Source organism: Glandiceps talaboti, chromosome 3 (assembly GCF_964340395.1).
Source record: "Glandiceps talaboti chromosome 3, keGlaTala1.1, whole genome shotgun sequence".
Classification (NCBI taxonomy): domain Eukaryota; kingdom Metazoa; phylum Hemichordata; class Enteropneusta; family Spengelidae; genus Glandiceps; species Glandiceps talaboti.
In genome coordinates, this window is record NC_135551.1 from 12,138,812 (window position 1) to 12,161,095 (window position 22,284).

The 22,284-nt window shown below is 33.6% G+C and overlaps 1 protein-coding gene across 1 annotated transcript in view; it reads left to right on the forward strand.

The window, feature by feature from the left end:
• Positions 1–22,284, forward strand: part of LOC144433048 (E3 ubiquitin-protein ligase listerin-like) — a 49,570-nt gene that overhangs the window by 25,349 nt on the left and 1,937 nt on the right. The window contains exons 23-29 of the mRNA XM_078121360.1: positions 4,735–4,972; positions 13,541–13,609; positions 15,566–15,752; positions 16,338–16,497; positions 17,430–17,562; positions 18,234–18,525; positions 19,824–19,991. Coding sequence (XP_077977486.1) covers positions 4,735–4,972; positions 13,541–13,609; positions 15,566–15,752; positions 16,338–16,497; positions 17,430–17,562; positions 18,234–18,525; positions 19,824–19,991 — 1,247 coding nt within the window. The remainder of the gene's footprint in view (positions 1–4,734; positions 4,973–13,540; positions 13,610–15,565; positions 15,753–16,337; positions 16,498–17,429; positions 17,563–18,233; positions 18,526–19,823; positions 19,992–22,284) is intronic.

Below are 22,284 nucleotides of genomic sequence, written 5' to 3' on the forward strand. Positions count from 1 at the left end.
CAGGTAGGTCTATAGTAGCAGTCATTGACTATATCACCACCAGGTAGGTCTGTAGTAGCAGTCATTAACTATATCACCTGTAAGTCTGTAGTAGCAGTCATTGACTATATCACCTGTAAGTCTGTAGTAGCAGTCATTGACTATATCACCTGTAAGTCTGTAGTAGCAGTCATTGACTATATCACCACCAGGTAGGTCTATAGTAGCAGTCGTTGACTATATCACCACCAGGTAGGTCTGTAGTAGCAGTCATTGACTATATCACCTGTAAGTCTGTAGTAGCAGTCATTGACTATATCACCACCAGGTAGGTCTGTAGTAGCAGTCATTGACTATATCACCACCAGGTAGGTCTGTAGTAGCAGTCATTGACTATATCACCTGTAAGTCTGTAGTAGCAGTCATTGACTATATCACCTGTAAGTCTGTAGTAGCAGTCATTGACTATATCACCTATAAGTCTGTAGTAGCAGTCATTGACTATATCACCACCAGGTAAGTCTGTAGTAGCAGTCATTGACTATATCACCACCAGGTAGGTCTGTAGTAGCAGTCATTGACTATATCACCTGTAAGTCTATAGTAGCAGTCATTGACTATATCACCTGTAAGTCTGTAGTAGCAGTCATTGACTATATCACCTGTAAGTCTGTAGTAGCAGTCATTGACTATATCACCTGTAAGTCTGTAGTAACAGTCATTGACTATATCACCACCAGGTAAGTCTGTAGTAGCAGTCATTGACTATATCACCACCAGGTAGGTCTGTAGTAGCAGTCATTGACTATATCACCTTTAAGTCTGTAGTAGCAGTCATTAACTATATCACCACCAGGTAGGTCTGTAGTAGCAGTCATTGACTATATCACCTGTAAGTCTGTAGTAGCAGTCATTGACTATATCACCTGTAAGTCTGTAGTAGCAGTCATTAACTATATCACCACCAGGTAGGTCTGTAGTAGCAGTCATTGACTATATCACCTGTAAGTCTGTAGTAGCAGTCATTGACTATATCACCTGTAAGTCTGTAGTAGCAGTCATTGACTATATCACCTGTAAGTCTATATTAGCAGTCATTGACTATATCACCTGTAAGTCTGTAGTAGCAGTCATTGACTATATCACCTGTAAGTCTGTAGTAGCAGTCATTGACTATATCACCTGTAAGTCTATAGTAGCAGTCATTGACTATATCACCTGTAAGTCTGTAGTAGCAGTCATTGACTATATCACCTGTAAGTCTGTAGTAGCAGTCATTGACTATATCACCTGTAAGTCTGTAGTAACAGTCATTGACTATATCACCACCAGGTAAGTCTGTAGTAGCAGTCATTGACTATATCACCACCAGGTAGGTCTGTAGTAGCAGTCATTGACTATATCACCTTTAAGTCTGTAGTAGCAGTCATTAACTATATCACCACCAGGTAGGTCTGTAGTAGCAGTCATTGACTATATCACCTGTAAGTCTGTAGTAGCAGTCATTGACTATATCACCTGTAAGTCTGTAGTAGCAGTCATTAACTATATCACCACCAGGTAGGTCTGTAGTAGCAGTCATTGACTATATCACCTGTAAGTCTGTAGTAGCAGTCATTGACTATATCACCTGTATGTCTGTAGTAGCAGTCATTGACTATATCACCTGTAAGTCTATATTAGCAGTCATTGACTATATCACCTGTAAGTCTGTAGTAGCAGTCATTGACTATATCACCTGTAAGTCTGTAGTAGCAGTCATTGACTATATCACCTGTAAGTCTGTAGTAGCAGTCATTGACTATATCACCTGTAAGTCTGTAGTAGCAGTCATTGACTATATCACCTGTAAGTCTGTAGTAGCAGTCATTGACTATATCACCTGTAAGTCTGTAGTAGCAGTCATTGACTATATCACCACCAGGTAGGTCTGTAGTAGTAGTCATTGACTATATCACCACCAGGTAGGTCTGTAGTAGTAGTCATTGACTATATCACCACCAGGTAGGTCTGTAGTAGCAGTCATTGACTATATCACCTGTAAGTCTGTAGTAGCAGTCATTGACTATATCACCTGTAAGTCTGTAGTAGCAGTCATTGACTATATCACCTGTAAGTCTGTAGTAGCAGTCATTGACTATATCACCACCAGGTAAGTCTGTAGTAGCAGTCATTGACTATATCACCTGTAAGTCTGTAGTAGCAGTCATTGACTATATCACCACCAGGTAGGTCTGTAGTAGCAGTCATTGACTATATCACCACCAGGTAGGTCTGTAGTAGCAGTCATTGACTATATCACCTGTAAGTCTGTAGTAGCAGTCATTGACTATATCACCCGTAAGTCTATAGTAGCAGTCATTGACTATATCACCTGTAAGTCTGTAGTAGCAGTCATTGACTATATCACCTGTAAGTCTGTAGTAGCAGTCATTGACTATATCACCACCAGGTAGGTCTGTAGTAGCAGTCATTGACTATATCACCTGTAAGTCTATAGTAGCAGTCATTGACTATATCACCTGTAAGTCTGTAGTAGCAGTCATTGACTATATCACCTGTAAGTCTATAGTAGCAGTCATTGACTATATCACCTGTAAGTCTGTAGTAGCAGTCATTGACTATATCACCTGTAAGTCTGTAGTAGCGGTCATTGACTATATCACCACCAGGTAGGTCTGTAGTAGCAGTCATTGACTATATCACCTGTAAGTCTATAGTAGCAGTCATTGACTATATCACCTGTAAGTCTGTAGTAGCAGTCATTGACTATATCACCTGTAAGTCTGTAGTAGCAGTCATTGACTATATCACCACCAGGTAGGTCTGTAGTAGCAGTCATTGACTATATCACCTGTAAGTCTGTACTAACAGTCATTGACTATATCACCACCAGGTAGGTCTGTAGTAGCAGTCATTGACTATATCACCACCAGGTAAGTCTGTAGTAGCAGTCATTGACTATATCACCTGTAAGTCTGTAGTAGCAGTCATTGACTATATCACCTGTAAGTCTGTAGTAGCAGTCATTGACTATATCACCACCAAGTAGGTCTGTAGTAGCAGTCATTGACTATATCACCACCAGGTAGGTCTGTAGTAGCAGTCATTGACTATATCACCTGTAAGTCTGTAGTAGCAGTCATTGACTATATCACCACCAGGTAGGTCTGTAGTAGCAGTCATTGACTATATCACCTGTAAGTCTGTACTAACAGTCATTGACTATATCACCACCAGGTAGGTCTGTAGTAGCAGTCATTGACTATATCACCACCAGGTAAGTCTGTAGTAGCAGTCATTGACTATATCACCTGTAAGTCAGTAGTAGCAGTCATTGACTATATCACCTGTAAGTCTGTAGTAGCAGTCATTGACTATATCACCACCAAGTAGGTCTGTAGTAGCAGTCATTGACTATATCACCACCAGGTAGGTCTGTAGTAGCAGTCATTGACTATATCACCTGTAAGTCAGTAGTAGCAGTTATTGACTATATCACCTGTAAGTCTGTAGTAGCAGTCATTGACTATATCACCACCAAGTAGGTCTGTAGTAGCAGTCATTGACTATATCACCACCAGGTAGGTCTGTAGTAGCAGTCATTGACTATATCACATGTAAGTCTGTAGTAGCAGTCATTGACTATATCACCACCAGGTAGGTCTGTAGTAGCAGTCATTGACTATATCACCACAAGGTAGGTCTGTAGTAGCAGTCATTGACTATATCACCACCAGGTAGGTCTGTAGTAGCAGTCATTGACTATATCACCTGTAAGTCTGTAGTAGCAGTCATTGACTATATCACCTGTAAGTCTGTAGTAGCAGTCATTGACTATATCACAACCAGGTAAGTCTGTAGTAGCAGTCATTGACTATATCACCTGTAAGTCTGTAGTAGCAGTCATTGACTATATCACCACCAGGTAGGTCTGTAGTAGCAGTCATTGACTATATCACCACCAGGTAGGTCTGTAGTAGCAGTCATTGACTATATCACCTGTAAGTCTGTAGTAGCAGTCATTGACTATATCACCTGTAAGTCTGTAGTATCAGTCATTGACTATATCACCTGTAAGTCTGTAGTAGCAGTCATTGACTATATCACCTGTAAGTCTGTAGTAGCAGTCATTGACTATATCACCACCAGGTAGGTCTGTAGTAGCAGTCATTGACTACATCACCACCAGGTAGGTCTGTAGTAGCAGTCATTGACTATATCACCTGTACGTCTGTAGTAGCATGCAGAAATGATGACATATTATTACTAATTAGTATACATTTTCATACATGTACACAAGTTGCCTTCTTCCACTTTTGATTCAGAAACAAATCACTTGCAATGGCCTTCTTTAGTGTCTAACTAGATCTGACAAAATGATCCAAAGGTATTGAGTAAACTAAAGGTGTGATTTTAAATCAATCAAAAATGGAAGAAGAGAACTTGTGTATGAATCCCAGTGCTTCCATGATGAATACATAGTATTATAGTATATATTTAATTTGTTTATTGTTACTTTTGGGGAAAATACTCCCCTAACTCTGTATCTTCTTTAGCAAAGTATTTTTGGGAATAAAATTTTATGTCATATTTGGTAAAATTAATGTTAGGATTTAATGTTTACTTTTCTTTTTAGACCCCGTCATGAATGGCAATAGGATATATTACTAAGGAAAGAGTTACATTTTCAATAAAGTCTAAGTGATGTTAAATTTGTTTGTTTATTTGTTTGTTTGTTTGTTTGTTTCAAAGGTGTAACTACTCCAAAGAGTCAAGCTACTGTTGAAGATCACCTATTACAGTGTCTTTGTCATGCAGTGACTGGAATCTCAGCAGAACAGATGAAATCATCAAAGATTGTTATCAAACTCAGAGCTGATGCATCGGTACATTTACCAGACAGCCTGCAATCTTTACTGAACCATTTATGTGCCATGGTGATGACACAAAACAAAACTGTACAAGTCACTGCATACACACTTTTATTAAGGTGAGTGATTTCATTGCCATGGTGACGACACAGAACAAAACTGTACAAGTCACTGCATACACACTTTTATTAAGGTGAGTGATTTCATTGCCATGGTGATGACACAAAACAAACCTGTACAAGTCACTGCATACACACTTTTATTAAGGTGAGTGATTTCATTGCCATGGTGACGACACAGAACAAAACTGTACAAGTCACTGCATACACACTTTTATTAAGGTGAGTGATTTCATTGCCATGGTGATGACACAAAACAAAACTGTACAAGTCACTGCATACACACTTTTATTAAGGTGAGTGATTTCATTGCCATGGCGATGACACAGAACAAAACTGTACAAGTCACTGCATACACACTTTTATTAAGGTGAGTGGTTTCATTGCCATGGTGACGACACAGAACAAAACTGTACAAGTTACTGCATACACACTTTTATTAAGGTGAGTGATCTCATTGCCATGGTGACGACACAAAACAAAACTGTACAAGTCACTGCATACACACTTTTATTAAGGTGAGTGATCTCATTGCCATGGTGACGACACAAAACAAAACTGTACAAGTTACTGCATACACACTTTTATTAAGGTGAGTGATCTCATTGCCATGGTGATGACACAAAACAAAACTGTACAAGTCACTGCATACACACTTTTATTAAGGTGAGTGATTTCATTGCCATGGTGATGACACAAAACAAACCTGTACAAGTCACTGCATACACACTTTTATTAAGGTGAGTGATTTCATTGCCATGGTGACGACACAGAACAAAACTGTACAAGTCACTGCATACACACTTTTATTAAGGTGAGTGATTTCATTGCCATGGTGATGACACAGAACAAAACTGTACAAGTCACTGCATACACACTTTTATTAAGGTGAGTGATTTCATTGCCATGGTGATGACACAGAACAAAACTGTACAAGTCACTGCATACACACTTTTATTAAGGTGAGTGATTTCATTGCCATGGTGATGACACAAAACAAACCTGTACAAGTCACTGCATACACACTTTTATTAAGGTGAGTGATTTCATTGCCATGGTGACGACACAGAACAAAACTGTACAAGTCACTGCATACACACTTTTATTAAGGTGAGTGATTTCATTGCCATGGTGATGACATAGAACAAAACTGTACAAGTCACTGCATACACACTTTTATTAAGGCGAGTGATTTCAATGCCTCATGGCACAGAAGACAGTTCAAGTCATTGTGGATAAATTTGATTATCTTACTGCCATGGTGATAAAACAACAAAATATCTGTATGTATGACTGTATGTATGTATGTATGTATGTATGTATGTATGTATGTATGTATGTACAAGTCATTGCATCAGATTCTATACATTACACTTTAGATAAAGCCATGTTTTGACATTTCACTTACACAACAATTATTATCTATAGATATGTGATAAAAATAACATAAAACACACCCACCTATCACAATATGTGTTGATATTTCACTATACACAACAATTATTATCTATAGATATGTGATAAAAATAACATAAAACACACCCACCTATCACAACATGTGTTGATATTTCACTGTACAAAATAATTATTATCTATGGATATGTGATAAAAATAACATAAAACACACCCACCTATCACAGCATGTGTTGATATTTCACTGTACAAAATAATTATTATCTATAGATATGTGATAAAAATAACATAAAACACACCCACCTATCACAACATGTGTTGATATTTCACTGTACAAAATAATTATTATCAATGGATATGTGATAAAAATAACATAAAACACACCCCCCTATCACAACATGTGTTGATATTTCACTATACACAACAATTATTATCTATAGATATGTGATAAAAATAACATAAAACACACCCACCTATCACAACATGTGTTGATATTTCACTGTACAAAATAATTATTATCTATGGATATGTGATAAAAATAACATAAAACACACCCACCTATCACAACATGTGTTGATATTTCACTGTACAAAATAATTATTATCTATGGATATGTGATAAAAATAACATAAAACACACCCACCTATCACAACATGTGTTGATATTTCACTGTACAAAACAATTATTGTCTATGGATATGTGATAAAAAATAACATAAAACACACCCCCCTATCACAACATGTGTTGATATTTCACTGTACAAAATAATTATTATCTATAGATATGTGATAAAAAATAACATAAAACACCCCCCCCCCCCCATCACAACATGTGTTGACATTTCACTGTACAAAACAATTATTATCTGTAGATATGTGATAAAAATAACATAAAACACACCCACCTATCACAACATGTGTTGATATTTCACTGTACAAAACAATTTATTCTGAAATGGATATGTGATAAAAAATAACATAAAACACACCCCCCTATCACAACATGTGTTGATATTTCACTGTACAAAACAATTATTATCTATGGATATGTGATAAAAATAACATAAAACACACCCACCTATCACAACATGTGTTGATATTTCACTGTACAAAATAATTATTATCAATGGATATGTGATAAAAATAACATAAAACACACCCCCCTATCACAACATGTGTTGATATTTCACTATACACAACAATTATTATCTATAGATATGTGATAAAAATAACATAAAACACACCCACCTATCACAACATGTGTTGATATTTCACTGTACAAAATAATTATTATCTATGGATATGTGATAAAAATAACATAAAACACACCCACCTATCACAACATGTGTTGATATTTCACTGTACAAAATAATTATTATCTATGGATATGTGATAAAAATAACATAAAACACACCCCCCTATCACAACATGTGTTGATATTTCACTGTACAAAACAATTATTGTCTATGGATATGTGATAAAAAATAACATAAAACACACCCCCCTATCACAACATGTGTTGATATTTCACTGTACAAAATAATTATTATCTATAGATATGTGATAAAAAATAACATAAAACACCCCCCCCCCCCATCACAACATGTGTTGACATTTCACTGTACAAAACAATTATTATCTGTAGATATGTGATAAAAATAACATAAAACACACCCACCTATCACAACATGTGTTGATATTTCACTGTACAAAACAATTTATTCTGAAATGGATATGTGATAAAAAATAACATAAAACACACCCCCCTATCACAACATGTGTTGATATTTCACTGTACAAAATAATTATTATCAATGGATATGTTATAAAAATAACATAAAACACACCCACCTATCACAATATGTGTTGATATTTCACTGTACAAAATAATTATTATCTATAGATATGTGATAAAAATAACATAAAACACACCCACCTATCACAACATGTGTTGATATTTCACTGTACAAAATAATTATTATCAATGGATATGTTATAAAAATAACATAAAACACACCCACCTATCACAATATGTGTTGATATTTCACTGTACAAAATAATTATTATCTATAGATATGTGATAAAAATAACATAAAACACACCCACCTATCACAACATGTGTTGATATTTCACTGTACAAAATAATTATTATCTATGGATATGTGATAAAAATAACATAAAACACACCCACCTATCACAACATGTGTTGATATTTCACTGTACAAAACAATTATTATCTGTAGATATGTGATAAAAATAACATAAAACACACCCACCTATCACAACATGTTTTGACATTTCACTTACACAACAATTATTATCTATAGATATGTGATAAAAATAACATAAAACACACCCACCTATCACAATATGTGTTGATATTTCACTATACACAACAATTATTATCTATAGATATGTGATAAAAATAACATAAAACACACCCACCTATCACAACATGTGTTGATATTTCACTGTACAAAATAATTATTATCTATGGATATGTGATAAAAATAACATAAAACACACCCACCTATCACAGCATGTGTTGATATTTCACTGTACAAAATAATTATTATCTATAGATATGTGATAAAAATAACATAAAACACACCCACCTATCACAACATGTGTTGATATTTCACTGTACAAAATAATTATTATCAATGGATATGTGATAAAAATAACATAAAACACACCCCCCTATCACAACATGTGTTGATATTTCACTATACACAACAATTATTATCTATAGATATGTGATAAAAATAACATAAAACACACCCACCTATCACAACATGTGTTGATATTTCACTGTACAAAATAATTATTATCTATGGATATGTGATAAAAATAACATAAAACACACCCACCTATCACAACATGTGTTGATATTTCACTGTACAAAATAATTATTATCTATGGATATGTGATAAAAATAACATAAAACACACCCCCCTATCACAACATGTGTTGATATTTCACTGTACAAAACAATTATTGTCTATGGATATGTGATAAAAAATAACATAAAACACACCCCCCTATCACAACATGTGTTGATATTTCACTGTACAAAATAATTATTATCTATGGATATGTGATAAAAATAACATAAAACACACCCACCTATCACAACATGTGTTGATATTTCACTGTACAAAATAATTATTATCTATGGATATGTGATAAAAATAACATAAAACACACCCCCCTATCACAACATGTGTTGATATTTCACTGTACAAAACAATTATTGTCTATGGATATGTGATAAAAAATAACATAAAACACACCCCCCTATCACAACATGTGTTGATATTTCACTGTACAAAATAATTATTATCTATAGATATGTGATAAAAAATAACATAAAACACCCCCCCCCCCCATCACAACATGTGTTGACATTTCACTGTACAAAACAATTATTATCTGTAGATATGTGATAAAAATAACATAAAACACACCCACCTATCACAACATGTGTTGATATTTCACTGTACAAAACAATTTATTCTGAAATGGATATGTGATAAAAAATAACATAAAACACACCCCCCTATCACAACATGTGTTGATATTTCACTGTACAAAACAATTATTATCTATGGATATGTGATAAAAATAACATAAAACACACCCACCTATCACAACATGTGTTGATATTTCACTGTACAAAATAATTATTATCAATGGATATGTGATAAAAATAACATAAAACACACCCCCCTATCACAACATGTGTTGATATTTCACTATACACAACAATTATTATCTATAGATATGTGATAAAAATAACATAAAACACACCCACCTATCACAACATGTGTTGATATTTCACTGTACAAAATAATTATTATCTATGGATATGTGATAAAAATAACATAAAACACACCCACCTATCACAACATGTGTTGATATTTCACTGTACAAAATAATTATTATCTATGGATATGTGATAAAAATAACATAAAACACACCCCCCTATCACAACATGTGTTGATATTTCACTGTACAAAACAATTATTGTCTATGGATATGTGATAAAAAATAACATAAAACACACCCCCCTATCACAACATGTGTTGATATTTCACTGTACAAAATAATTATTATGTATAGATATGTGATAAAAAATAACATAAAACACCCCCCCCCCCATCACAACATGTGTTGACATTTCACTGTACAAAACAATTATTATCTGTAGATATGTGATAAAAATAACATAAAACACACCCACCTATCACAACATGTGTTGATATTTCACTGTACAAAACAATTTATTCTGAAATGGATATGTGATAAAAAATAACATAAAACACACCCCCCTATCACAACATGTGTTGATATTTCACTGTACAAAATAATTATTATCAATGGATATGTTATAAAAATAACATAAAACACACCCACCTATCACAATATGTGTTGATATTTCACTGTACAAAATAATTATTATCTATAGATATGTGATAAAAATAACATAAAACACACCCACCTATCACAACATGTGTTGATATTTCACTGTACAAAATAATTATTATCAATGGATATGTTATAAAAATAACATAAAACACACCCACCTATCACAATATGTGTTGATATTTCACTGTACAAAATAATTATTATCTATAGATATGTGATAAAAATAACATAAAATACACCCACCTATCACAATATGTGTTGATATTTCACTGTACAAAATAATTATTATCTATGGATATGTGATAAAAATAACATAAAACACACCCACCTATCACAACATGTGTTGATATTTCACTGTACAAAACAATTATTATCTGTAGATATGTGATAAAAATAACATAAAACACACCCACCTATCACAACATGTGTTGATATTTCACTGTACAAAACAATTATTATCTATGGATATGTGATAAAAATAACATAAAACACACCCACCTATCACAGCATGTGTTGATATTTCACTGTACAAAACAATTTATTCTGAAATGGATATGTGATAAAAAATAACATAAAACACCCCCCCCCCCCCTCCATCACAACATGTGTTGATATTTCACTGTACAAAACAATTATTATCTATGGATATGTGATAAAAATAACATAAAACACACCCACCTATCACAATATGTGTTGATATTTCACTGTACAAAACAATTATTATCTGTAGATATGTGATAAAAATAACATAAAACACACCCACCTATCACAATATGTGTTGATATTTCACTGTACAAAATAATTATTATCTGTAGATATGTGATAAAAAATAACATAAAACACACCCACCTATCACAACATGTGTTGATATTTCACTGTACAAAACAATTATTATCTATAGATATGTGATAAAAATAACATAAAACACACCCACCTATCACAACATGTGTTGATATTTCACTGTACAAAACAATTATTATCTATGGATATGTGATAAAAATAACATAAAACACACCCCCCTATCACAACATGTGTTGATATTGCACTGTACAAAACAATTTTTTCTGAAATGGATATGTGATAAAAATAACATAAAACACACCCACCTATCACAATATGTGTTGATATTTCACTGTACAAAACAATTATTATCTGTAGATATGTGATAAAAATAACATAAAACACACCCACCTATCACAACATGTGTTGATATTTCACTGTACAAAATAATTATTATCAATGGATATGTGATAAAAATAACATAAAACACACCCACCTATCACAACATGTGTTGATATTTCACTGTACAAAATAATTATTATCTATGGATATGTGATAAAAATAACATAAAACACACCCACCTATCACAACATGTGTTGACATTTCACTGTACAAAATAATTATTATCTATGGATATGTGATAAAAATAACATAAAACACACCCACCTATCACAACATGTGTTGATATTTCACTGTACAAAACAATTATTATCTATGGATATGTGATAAAAATAACATAAAACACACCCACCTATCACAACATGTGTTGATATTTCACTGTACAAAATAATTATTATCTATGGATATGTGATAAAAATAACATAAAACACACCCACCTATCACAACATGTGTTGACATTTCACTGTACAAAACAATTATTATCTATAGATATGTGATAAAAATAACATAAAACACACCCACCTATCACAACATGTGTTGACATTTCACTGTACAAAACAATTATTATCTATGGATATGTGATAAAAATAACATAAAACACACCCACCTATCACAACATGTGTTGACATTTCACTGTACAAAATAATTATTATCTATGGATATGTGATAAAAATAACATAAAACACACCCACCTATCACAACATGTGTTGATATTTCACTGTACAAAACAATTATTATCTGTAGATATGTGATAAAAATAACATAAAACACACCCACCTATCACAACATGTGTTGATATTTCACTGTACAAAATAATTATTATCTGTAGATATGTGATAAAAATAACATAAAACACACCCACCTATCACAACATGTGTTGATATTTCACTGTACAAAACAATTATTATCTATGGATATGTGATAAAAATAACATAAAACACACCCACCTATCACAACATGTGTTGACATTTCACTGTACAAAACAATTATTATCTATGGATATGTGATAAAAATAACATAAAACACACCCCCCTATCACAACATGTGTTGATATTTTACTGTACAAAACAATTATTATCTATGGATATGTGATAAAAATAACATAAAACACGCCCACCTATCACAACATGTGTTGACATTTCACTGTACAAAATAATTATTATCTGTAGATATGTGATAAAAATAACATAAAACACACCCACCTATCACAATATGTGTTGATATTTCACTATACACAACAATTATTATCTATGGATATGTGATAAAAATAACATAAAACACACCCACCTATCACAACATGTGTTGACATTTCACTGTACAAAATAATTATTATCTGTAGATATGTGATAAAAATAACATAAAACACACCCACCTATCACAATATGTGTTGATATTTCACTGTACAAAATAATTATTATCTGTAGATATGTGATAAAAATAACATAAAACACACCCACCTATCACAAGCCTAATCTTGACAGGGAAAGTTACAATAATGTTACTCTAAATTATATAAAGATGTCATGTTTGTTTGTTTGTTTGTTTTTAGGTTAATATCAGAATTACCTAAATATGATGAACAGCTGATAAAAGAAGATGAAGATAAAGAAATTATTCTGTAAGTTGTTACAACAAACTATTTTATCTTTAACTCTGCATAATCATTTTAGATTACTTCTATTGCATATCATGTTTATTCAATTCATATCATCCCTACGTATTTGGTTTTAGAGGATTTATTGATATTTCATGGGGAAGGCTGTATCAGAGATCAAATCTGCTAAAGTAGTACTAAAATCATAATTAGTGGTATTGGTATGGAAACACACTGAAGCAATCACTCCTGAAGTTTGGCAGAAAATTTCAAAATCTTTCATTCAAATGGGGAGGAGTGGAATTTTGATAACGAGTTCCAAATACTTAACTAGTAACATGGGTTGTTGTGGATGGGTTGCTAATGGGACCACTTCACCTTTACAAAATGGTAGACCGTAAAAATTTGATAATGATAGCCAAGTTTTGTTGTTATGAGTCAAAAGGAGAAATCTGACATTTTTTGTTAGTCACCACATAGTAAGAGATAGGGGAAAACCAAATTTTGGTGCATCACTAGAAATTGTGTGCATCAATGGTCCATCAAATTGGCTTAATTAAAGGGCACATTGGTTGGGACCTAATGAGTTTTAATAACATATTGGTGGAAAGTTGTTTACATTGTGTTTGACAACATCCATGTTTAATACTAATACTAATAGAACTTGACATATGCTAAAAAGCTAACAAACAACATTATAAAACCAAAATAAAGTGTTATCTATTTTCTTTGTCATCAAATATCACCTTCCATGTACATGTAAATGTACAGTACTTGTATAATGGACATAATAAAATCACCTTCCATATACATGTAAATGTACAGTACTTGTATGATGGGCATAATAAAATCACCTTCCATATACATGTAAATGTACAGTACGTGTATGATGGGCATAATAAAATCACCTTCCATATACATGTAAATGTACAGTACGTGTATGATGGGCATAATAAAATCACCTTCCATATACATGTAAATGTACAGTACTTGTATGATGGGCATAATAAAATCACCTTCCATATACATGTAAATGTACAGTACTTGTATAATGGGCATAATAAAATCACCTTCCATATACATGTAAATGTACAGTACGTGTATGATGGGCATAATAAAATCACCTTCCATATACATGTAAATGTATAGTACTCGTATAATGGGCATAATAAAATCACCTTCCATATACATGTAAATGTACAGTGCTTGTATGATGGGCATAATAAAATCACCTTCCATATACATGTAAATGTACAGTACTTGTATGATGGGCATAATAAAATCACCTTCCATATACATGTAAATGTACAGTACTTGTATAATGGGCATAATAAAATCACCTTCCATATACATGTAAATGTACAGTACTTGTATGATGGGCATACTAAAATCACCTTCCATATACATGTAAATGTACAGTACTCGTATGATGGGCATAATAAAATCACCTTCCATATACATGTAAATGTACAGTACTTGTATAATGGGCATAATAAAATCACCTTCCATATACATGTAAATGTACAGTACTTGTATAATGGGCATAATAAAATCACCTTCCATATACATGTAAATGTACAGTACTTGTATGATGGGCATACTAAAATCACCTTCCATATACATGTAAATGTACAGTACTCGTATGATGGGCATAATAAAATCACCTTCCATATACATGTAAATGTACAGTACTTGTATAATGGGCATAATAAAATCACCTTCCATATACATGTAAATGTACAGTACTTGTATGATGGGCATAATAAAATCACCTTCCATATACATGTAAATGTACAGTACTTGTATGATGGGCATAATAAAATCACCTTCCCTATACATGTAAATGTACAGTACTTGGGTGTAACAAAATCATGTTTTTAATACATTTAGTAGATTTACTGATATATGCAATGTCAATGAAAACAGTACATGTTTATTGTAAATAAAAATTTTTTTGCCTATTATTATTTTTGTCAACAGACAACCTCCTGCATCATTGATGGATGTGTATAACTTGACATCAGAATACATAGATGGTATTCTAGCAGATATCAGAGTTGGAGAATGTGTCCTCATTGAAGGCTACAGTGATGCTTACTACTACTCATTAGCATACTTGTTGTCATGGAAACTCTTACTAGCTTTCTTCAAAGGTGCCACTGCTGAGGTATGACAGCTGTCTCTTGTATATCATTGTTATTTCATAGGTGATAGTGAGGACTGGTATGAGATAATGATGAAGAGAATGAAGATATTGAAATTTGAATTAAAAAAATAATGACTTGATGAGTGGTAGTTAAACGTATGTACTGGACTGGGCTACTATTCATTAGCTAATTTGTTACAAATTTCCTGAGGCCCCTATTCTGACAGGGCCTGGAGCAATTCTACATGTAAACGGCATGTACACTGCATGTACACCTCATGTACCCTTCATGTACACCACATGTACTTTGCATATGTACCACATGTACATCACATGCATACCACATGATAATTATAAATTTCGTACAGATCATTCCTATTCTTTTCTGAAATCTTTATTGACTAATTTTAGAGCTCCTCATGTCCCCTTCATGTACACAACACGTATACTGCATGTACAGCACGTGTACATCGCATGTACACCACATGTACTTTGCATGTACACCACATGTACACCACAATTTCCACAAATAATTAATATATAATTTATGTGTTCATTATACAATACAATATGGTAATACAATTTTCTGAAATCTTTATTGACTAGTTGAGAGCTGGGTATGCTGCCTATTTCCGTCAACACAAGATGGTGACTACATTACTGAAAAACTTGTTCCGATTGATGCCAGAGACTCCTGTTACTATGGACAGAAGTACATCAAAGACAGTTAATATGTTTACTGTCCAACCTCAATTCTTTAATACAGGTAAAGATAAAATACTTGGTTAATTTGATGGTTAGGGATGGAACATTTAGGTGATAGAGAGGGGTTAGATGGAAGTCTACAAATACAGCAAAGAAAGTCAATCTGTTTAATGTTCAACTCTCCTGTATATGTGTGATAAGATAGAAATAGGAATGATGGATTTATAATAAGATGGAGGGGGAGGGGGACTGTCTGGAGGGGGGCTGTGTGGAGAATCGCAGGACTGTGGAGGGTGTGGGGAACTGTGTGGAGAGTGGCTAAATAGAGGTGGAAAGAATTACACCAAACCATAGACCCTCCACCAAGGGTCTATGACCAAACTAAAGAAAGTCAGATTTACGTATCAACTATTGTCTGTTGTTCTGTGCATGGATGTGTTACTCCATGGTCTGTTTAACAAAGTAGTAAACATCTGTTGTGAAAGAACTAGCTGTACATCCTAAATTGTGAATGTAAACTTGATATAAAAGAACTAACTGTATATACTAAATTGTGAATGTAAACTTGAGATGAAAGAACTAACTGTAGATACTAAATTGTGAATGTAAACTTGAAATGAAAGAACTAGCTGTAGATACTAAATTGTGAATGTAAACTTAAAATGAAAGAACTAACTGTATATACTAAATTGTGAATGTAAACTTAAAATGAAAGAACTAACTGTAGATACTAAATTGTGAATGTAAACTTGAAATGAAAGAACTAGCTGTACATACTAAATTGTGAATGTAAACTTAAAATGAAAGAACTAACTGTAGATACTAAATTGTGAATGTAAACTTAAAATGAAAGAACTAGCTGTATATACTAAATTGTGAATGTAAACTTGAAATGATTGCAAGTAGAGTTAGAGAGAGATTCTATTTTGATGAATCTTATATACCAACTTTACCAATGTTAGTTACTGACTTGTTACTCTCTCTGATCGTTAGGATCTGTCCAGTCATCTCAAAACATATGTCATTTGAGTTGTTCAGTCTACTATAGTGCCTTAGAAGATATACCAGCTATGGTTAGACAATGGTGGAATAGTCAGGATAAAAGAGTGGCATCATATGTTGACAAGTAAGTCAGATACCTCAAGTATTGTAAATAATACATTATTGTACCATGACCATGACCAAGGATTTATTACTTACGAGTACCTCAGGTATTAGAAATTGATAGTCTACATAAAGAATACATCAACAACGATTTACTGTAAACAACAATTTATGATACACATGAAATTCTATAATCATGGTGAAATGTCAATTCTTGCTCCCAATCATCATAATTGTCATAATCATGGTGAAATGTCATTTCTTGCTCCCAACCATCATAATTGTCATAATCATGGTGAAATGTCATTTCTTGCTCCAAACCATCATAATTGTCATAATCATGGTGAAATGTCATTTCTTGCTCCCAATCATCATAATTGTCATAATCATGGTGAAATGTCATTTCTTGCTCCCAACCATCATCATGGTTAATTGGATAATCATCATGATATAGTTTTAGGTTTACTGAAAATAAATTTGAAAAGATGATCATAATGAAAGCTGTGTGTGTCAACTAATAAGTATGTCATCTGATATAAATGTTATTTCATTGATAATGAAGAAAGTACATAGAAATAAACTTTTTCAAATATGTTGGTCCCCTTGACAAGCTGAAATCTTCACTTACCAAGATAGTCCAACGTAAGGGTCTACAATATTAAGAAATATAATTGTTGTGTATTTTGCTCCTAGTTTTACTTCAAAGTATGCCAGTCCAGTGCTGTGCTCACAAGAGATCCAGTCAGTTCAGAACACAGAACATAACATGGAGAATATGACAGTGAAAGGTAGACCTGTGACTAGAGAAGTCATTGCTACTTATACTATGGAGTTATCAGAAGAGGTGTCAGTAGAACTAGTTATCCAACTACCATCTAATCACCCACTTGGTATTGTAACAGTTGACAGTGGTAAGAAAATTGGTATCAAAGCAGCACAGTGGAGAACTTGGATGTTACAACTAACAACTTTCTTAGTCCATCAGGTGAGTAGTCAATTCATGGCTTTTATTTGCCCATAGCTTCCTACAGCCACAGTTTTATGAGGAAATGCCACTCCAGGAAATGAAGTCAGGTCAGTATTCAAGTCATGGCTTTTATTTGCCCATAGCTTCCTCTACAGCTATAGTTTATGAGGAAATGCCACTCCAGGAAATGAAGTCAGGTCAGTATTCAAGTCATGGCTTTTATTTGCCCATAGCTTCCTCTACAGCTATAGTTTATGAGGAAATGCCACTCCAGGAAATGAAGTCAGGTCAGTATTCAAGTCATGGCTTTTATTTGCCCATAGCTTCCTCTACAGCTATAGTTTATGAGGAAATGCCACTCCAGGAAATGAAGTCAGGTCAGTATTCAAGTCATGGCTTTTATTTGCCCATAGCTTCCTCTACAGCTATAGTTTATGAGGAAATGCCACTCCAGGAAATGAAGTCAGGTCAGTATTCAAGTCATGGCTTTTATTTGCCCATAGCTTCCTCTACAGCCACAGTTTTATGAGGAAATGCCACTCCAGGAAATGAAGTCAGGTCAGTATTCAAGTCATGGCTTTTATTTGCCCATAGCTTCCTCTACAGCTATAGTTTATGAGGAAATGCCACTCCAGGAAATGAAGTCAGGTCAGTATTCAAGTCATGGCTTTTATTTGCCCATAGCTTCCTCTACAGCTATAGTTTATGAGGAAATGCCACTCCAGGAAATGAAGTCAGGTCAGTATTCAAGTCATGGCTTTTATTTGCCCATAGCTTCCTCTACAGCTATAGTTTATGAGGAAATGCCACTCCAGGAAATGAAGTCATTTTCAACTAGAATCAAATAAATAAATGCTTTCTGTATTTTTTGCATACTGGTTTGCCATACCTTGAAGCTGTTGCAGTCTCACACCAAAACCAATCTTATCTCTGTTATTCAGACATCTGCACAATTTGACAATTATTGTCATTCTCATAATGTCATTCCCAAACTATGGAACTCTTTGTCACTTTACACTTCACCAAGCCTCTAGTCTGGTTATTTCAACAACAAAAACCCAGCCTACTTCTTATTTGTTCACCAAAGCTTATGGTGTACTTTATCCATTCAGCACTACTGAACAGAACATTGCCATGCAGATTATATAGAAATTTGATTGGTTGATTGATTGATTGATTGATTGATTGATTGAGTATAGGAGATTGTGTGCCAGTATTGACTTTTAAACTCACAAATTAGACAAGTTATTTTGCAACTACATGTAACTCTGAAAGATCAAAAGTGATTAAATGTTGACTATTTGCTTCTTTCATAGAATGGTTCTATTCTTGATGGTTTAACTCTTTGGAAACGTAATGTAGATAAGAGATTTGAAGGCATAGAGGATTGTATCATCTGTTTCTCTGTCATCCATGGCAGTAATTGTTCGCTGCCAAGACTGACTTGTAGAACCTGTAAGAAGAAATTCCACTCAGAATGTCTGGTAAGTTTGAACTCATCAATTTCTTACACAAAGTTTTTAGTTGGTGTTAATACTTCTGATTGAAAGAGAAAGTTCAGAAAACTAAGATTTGGTTTGTAGTTGTCAACTTTTTATGGTTAGCTCTGCTCTTGGTCTGGATATATCACAAACAAATTGCCAAAATATTATCGTGAGGAAAACCTACCACACTGTGTCTTATTTCAGAGTAGACAATAGACACTTCTCGTTTAAGATGATGTTGTTCTATAGACAATGTTTTCAAATGAATGCAGATACACACATTTTTTTCACACTCATACAAAGTCCTTCTGTTTAAACTTGTAGACAGTGGAACAGTACAATATAGTTACTTTACAAATTTGAAATGAATGCAATGTTTTAATCCGTCTAGTATGGACCTTGATCATGCAATGATTTAATTATTCAGCGTTAATGCTTCTTTGAACTGGAAGCCAACAAATACCAACCAATATCTCAATTTTCAGTATATTGTACCGTCCTATTGAACTGGAAGCCAACACACACCAACCAATATCTCAACTTTCAGTATATTGTACCATCCTATTGAACTGGAAGCCAACACACACCAACCAATATCTCAACTTTCAGTATATTGTACCGTCCTATTGATTCTTGGAACCATGAACAATATATTCTCCATTGTAGAGAAAGTGCTTTAGAGATATATGGTTATTTATCAGGGTAGTATACAAAACGAAGACCGAAGATCGAAGACCAAAGATCTTTGCCATGGTTTTATGTACCCGACGATGAAAATATTTCACCACATTCCCAACTTCAAAACCTACTTAGAAATGAAATAGAGTGAACACCTTATAAATAAATGCGAAATGATTGTGCAATGAATTTTTAGGGTAAATCAGATCTCAGTGACAAAATGAATTCTTTTTGGAAATAGAAAATTCGACATTATAACTTCATGTTTATGGTATTTTCATAATAAAAATATCACATTCCCAACTACCAAACCTATTTAGAAGTTAAATCCCAATTTATAACCTATTGTTGAAATGAACGATCTTCTATCTTCGATCTTCGCTTTAGAGATTACCCTATCAAATCTCTAAAACGAAGATCGAAGATGGAAGACATCTATACTCACTGAAACTTTCTATACATACAAAATCTAATAGCCCTCAATTTTATCACTTAACACGACCTCATAAATAAATGCAAAATGATTGTTCAACGAATTTTAGGGTACAAAGCCAAATCATACCTGACAAAACAAATTCTCTTTTGGGAAATAGAAAACCCGACATTAAAACTTCACGTATATGGTATTTTCATAATAAAAATATCACATTCCCAACTACAAAACCTATTTAGAAGTTAAATCCCAATTTATAACCTTATGTTGAAATGAACGATCTTCTATCTTCGATCTTCGCTTTAGAGATTACCCTATCAAATCTCTAAAACGAAGATCGAAGATGGAAGACATCTATACCCACTGAAACTTTCTATACATGCAAAATCTAATAGCCCTCAATTTTATCACATAACACGACCTCATAAATAAATGCAAAATGATTGTTCAACGAATTTTAGGGTACAAAGCCAAATCATACCAGATAAATCAAATTCTCTTTGGAAATAGAAAATCCGACATTAAAACTTCACGTATATGGTATTTTCATAATGAAAATATCACATTCACAACTACAAAACCTATTTAGAGGTTAAATCCCAATTTATACCCTATTGTTGAAATGAACGATCTTCTATCTTCGATCTTCGCTTTAGAGATTACCCTATCAAATCTCTAAAACGAAGATCGAAGATGGAAGACATCTATACTCACTGAAATTTTCTATACATACACAATCTAATAAAATCTCTAAATTTACGTCTGCCCTCCGAGTCGGAAGCACCTACCCATTTTTAATCAAACAATTGGACTCAATATTAGGGATTTTTAGTCAAAATCAGACCGATATATTGGCGTTTTTTTTATCACTTCCGGGTTTTCAGGCAAAAATTGGACCCATGTTTAGGAATTTTCCCGCGAAAAAGTGGCCCATATTTAGGTACAAGTTTCCCGCAAAGAAGTGGCCAATACGGGCAGTACATATCTGTATACCTTTCTATGGCGGTACCCCCTTGGGAGGGGGCAGGATGTTGTGACTTGCACAGTATCTTCGGACGCTTCTTTCCGATGATGTTCGCGTATTCTTCTATTTCAAGTCATGCAATGCATCGTTTGACAAGACTCTTGTACCTAGCATCAATTCCCCCCCCCCCCAGGATATCAAATAGTCCATACCTTACA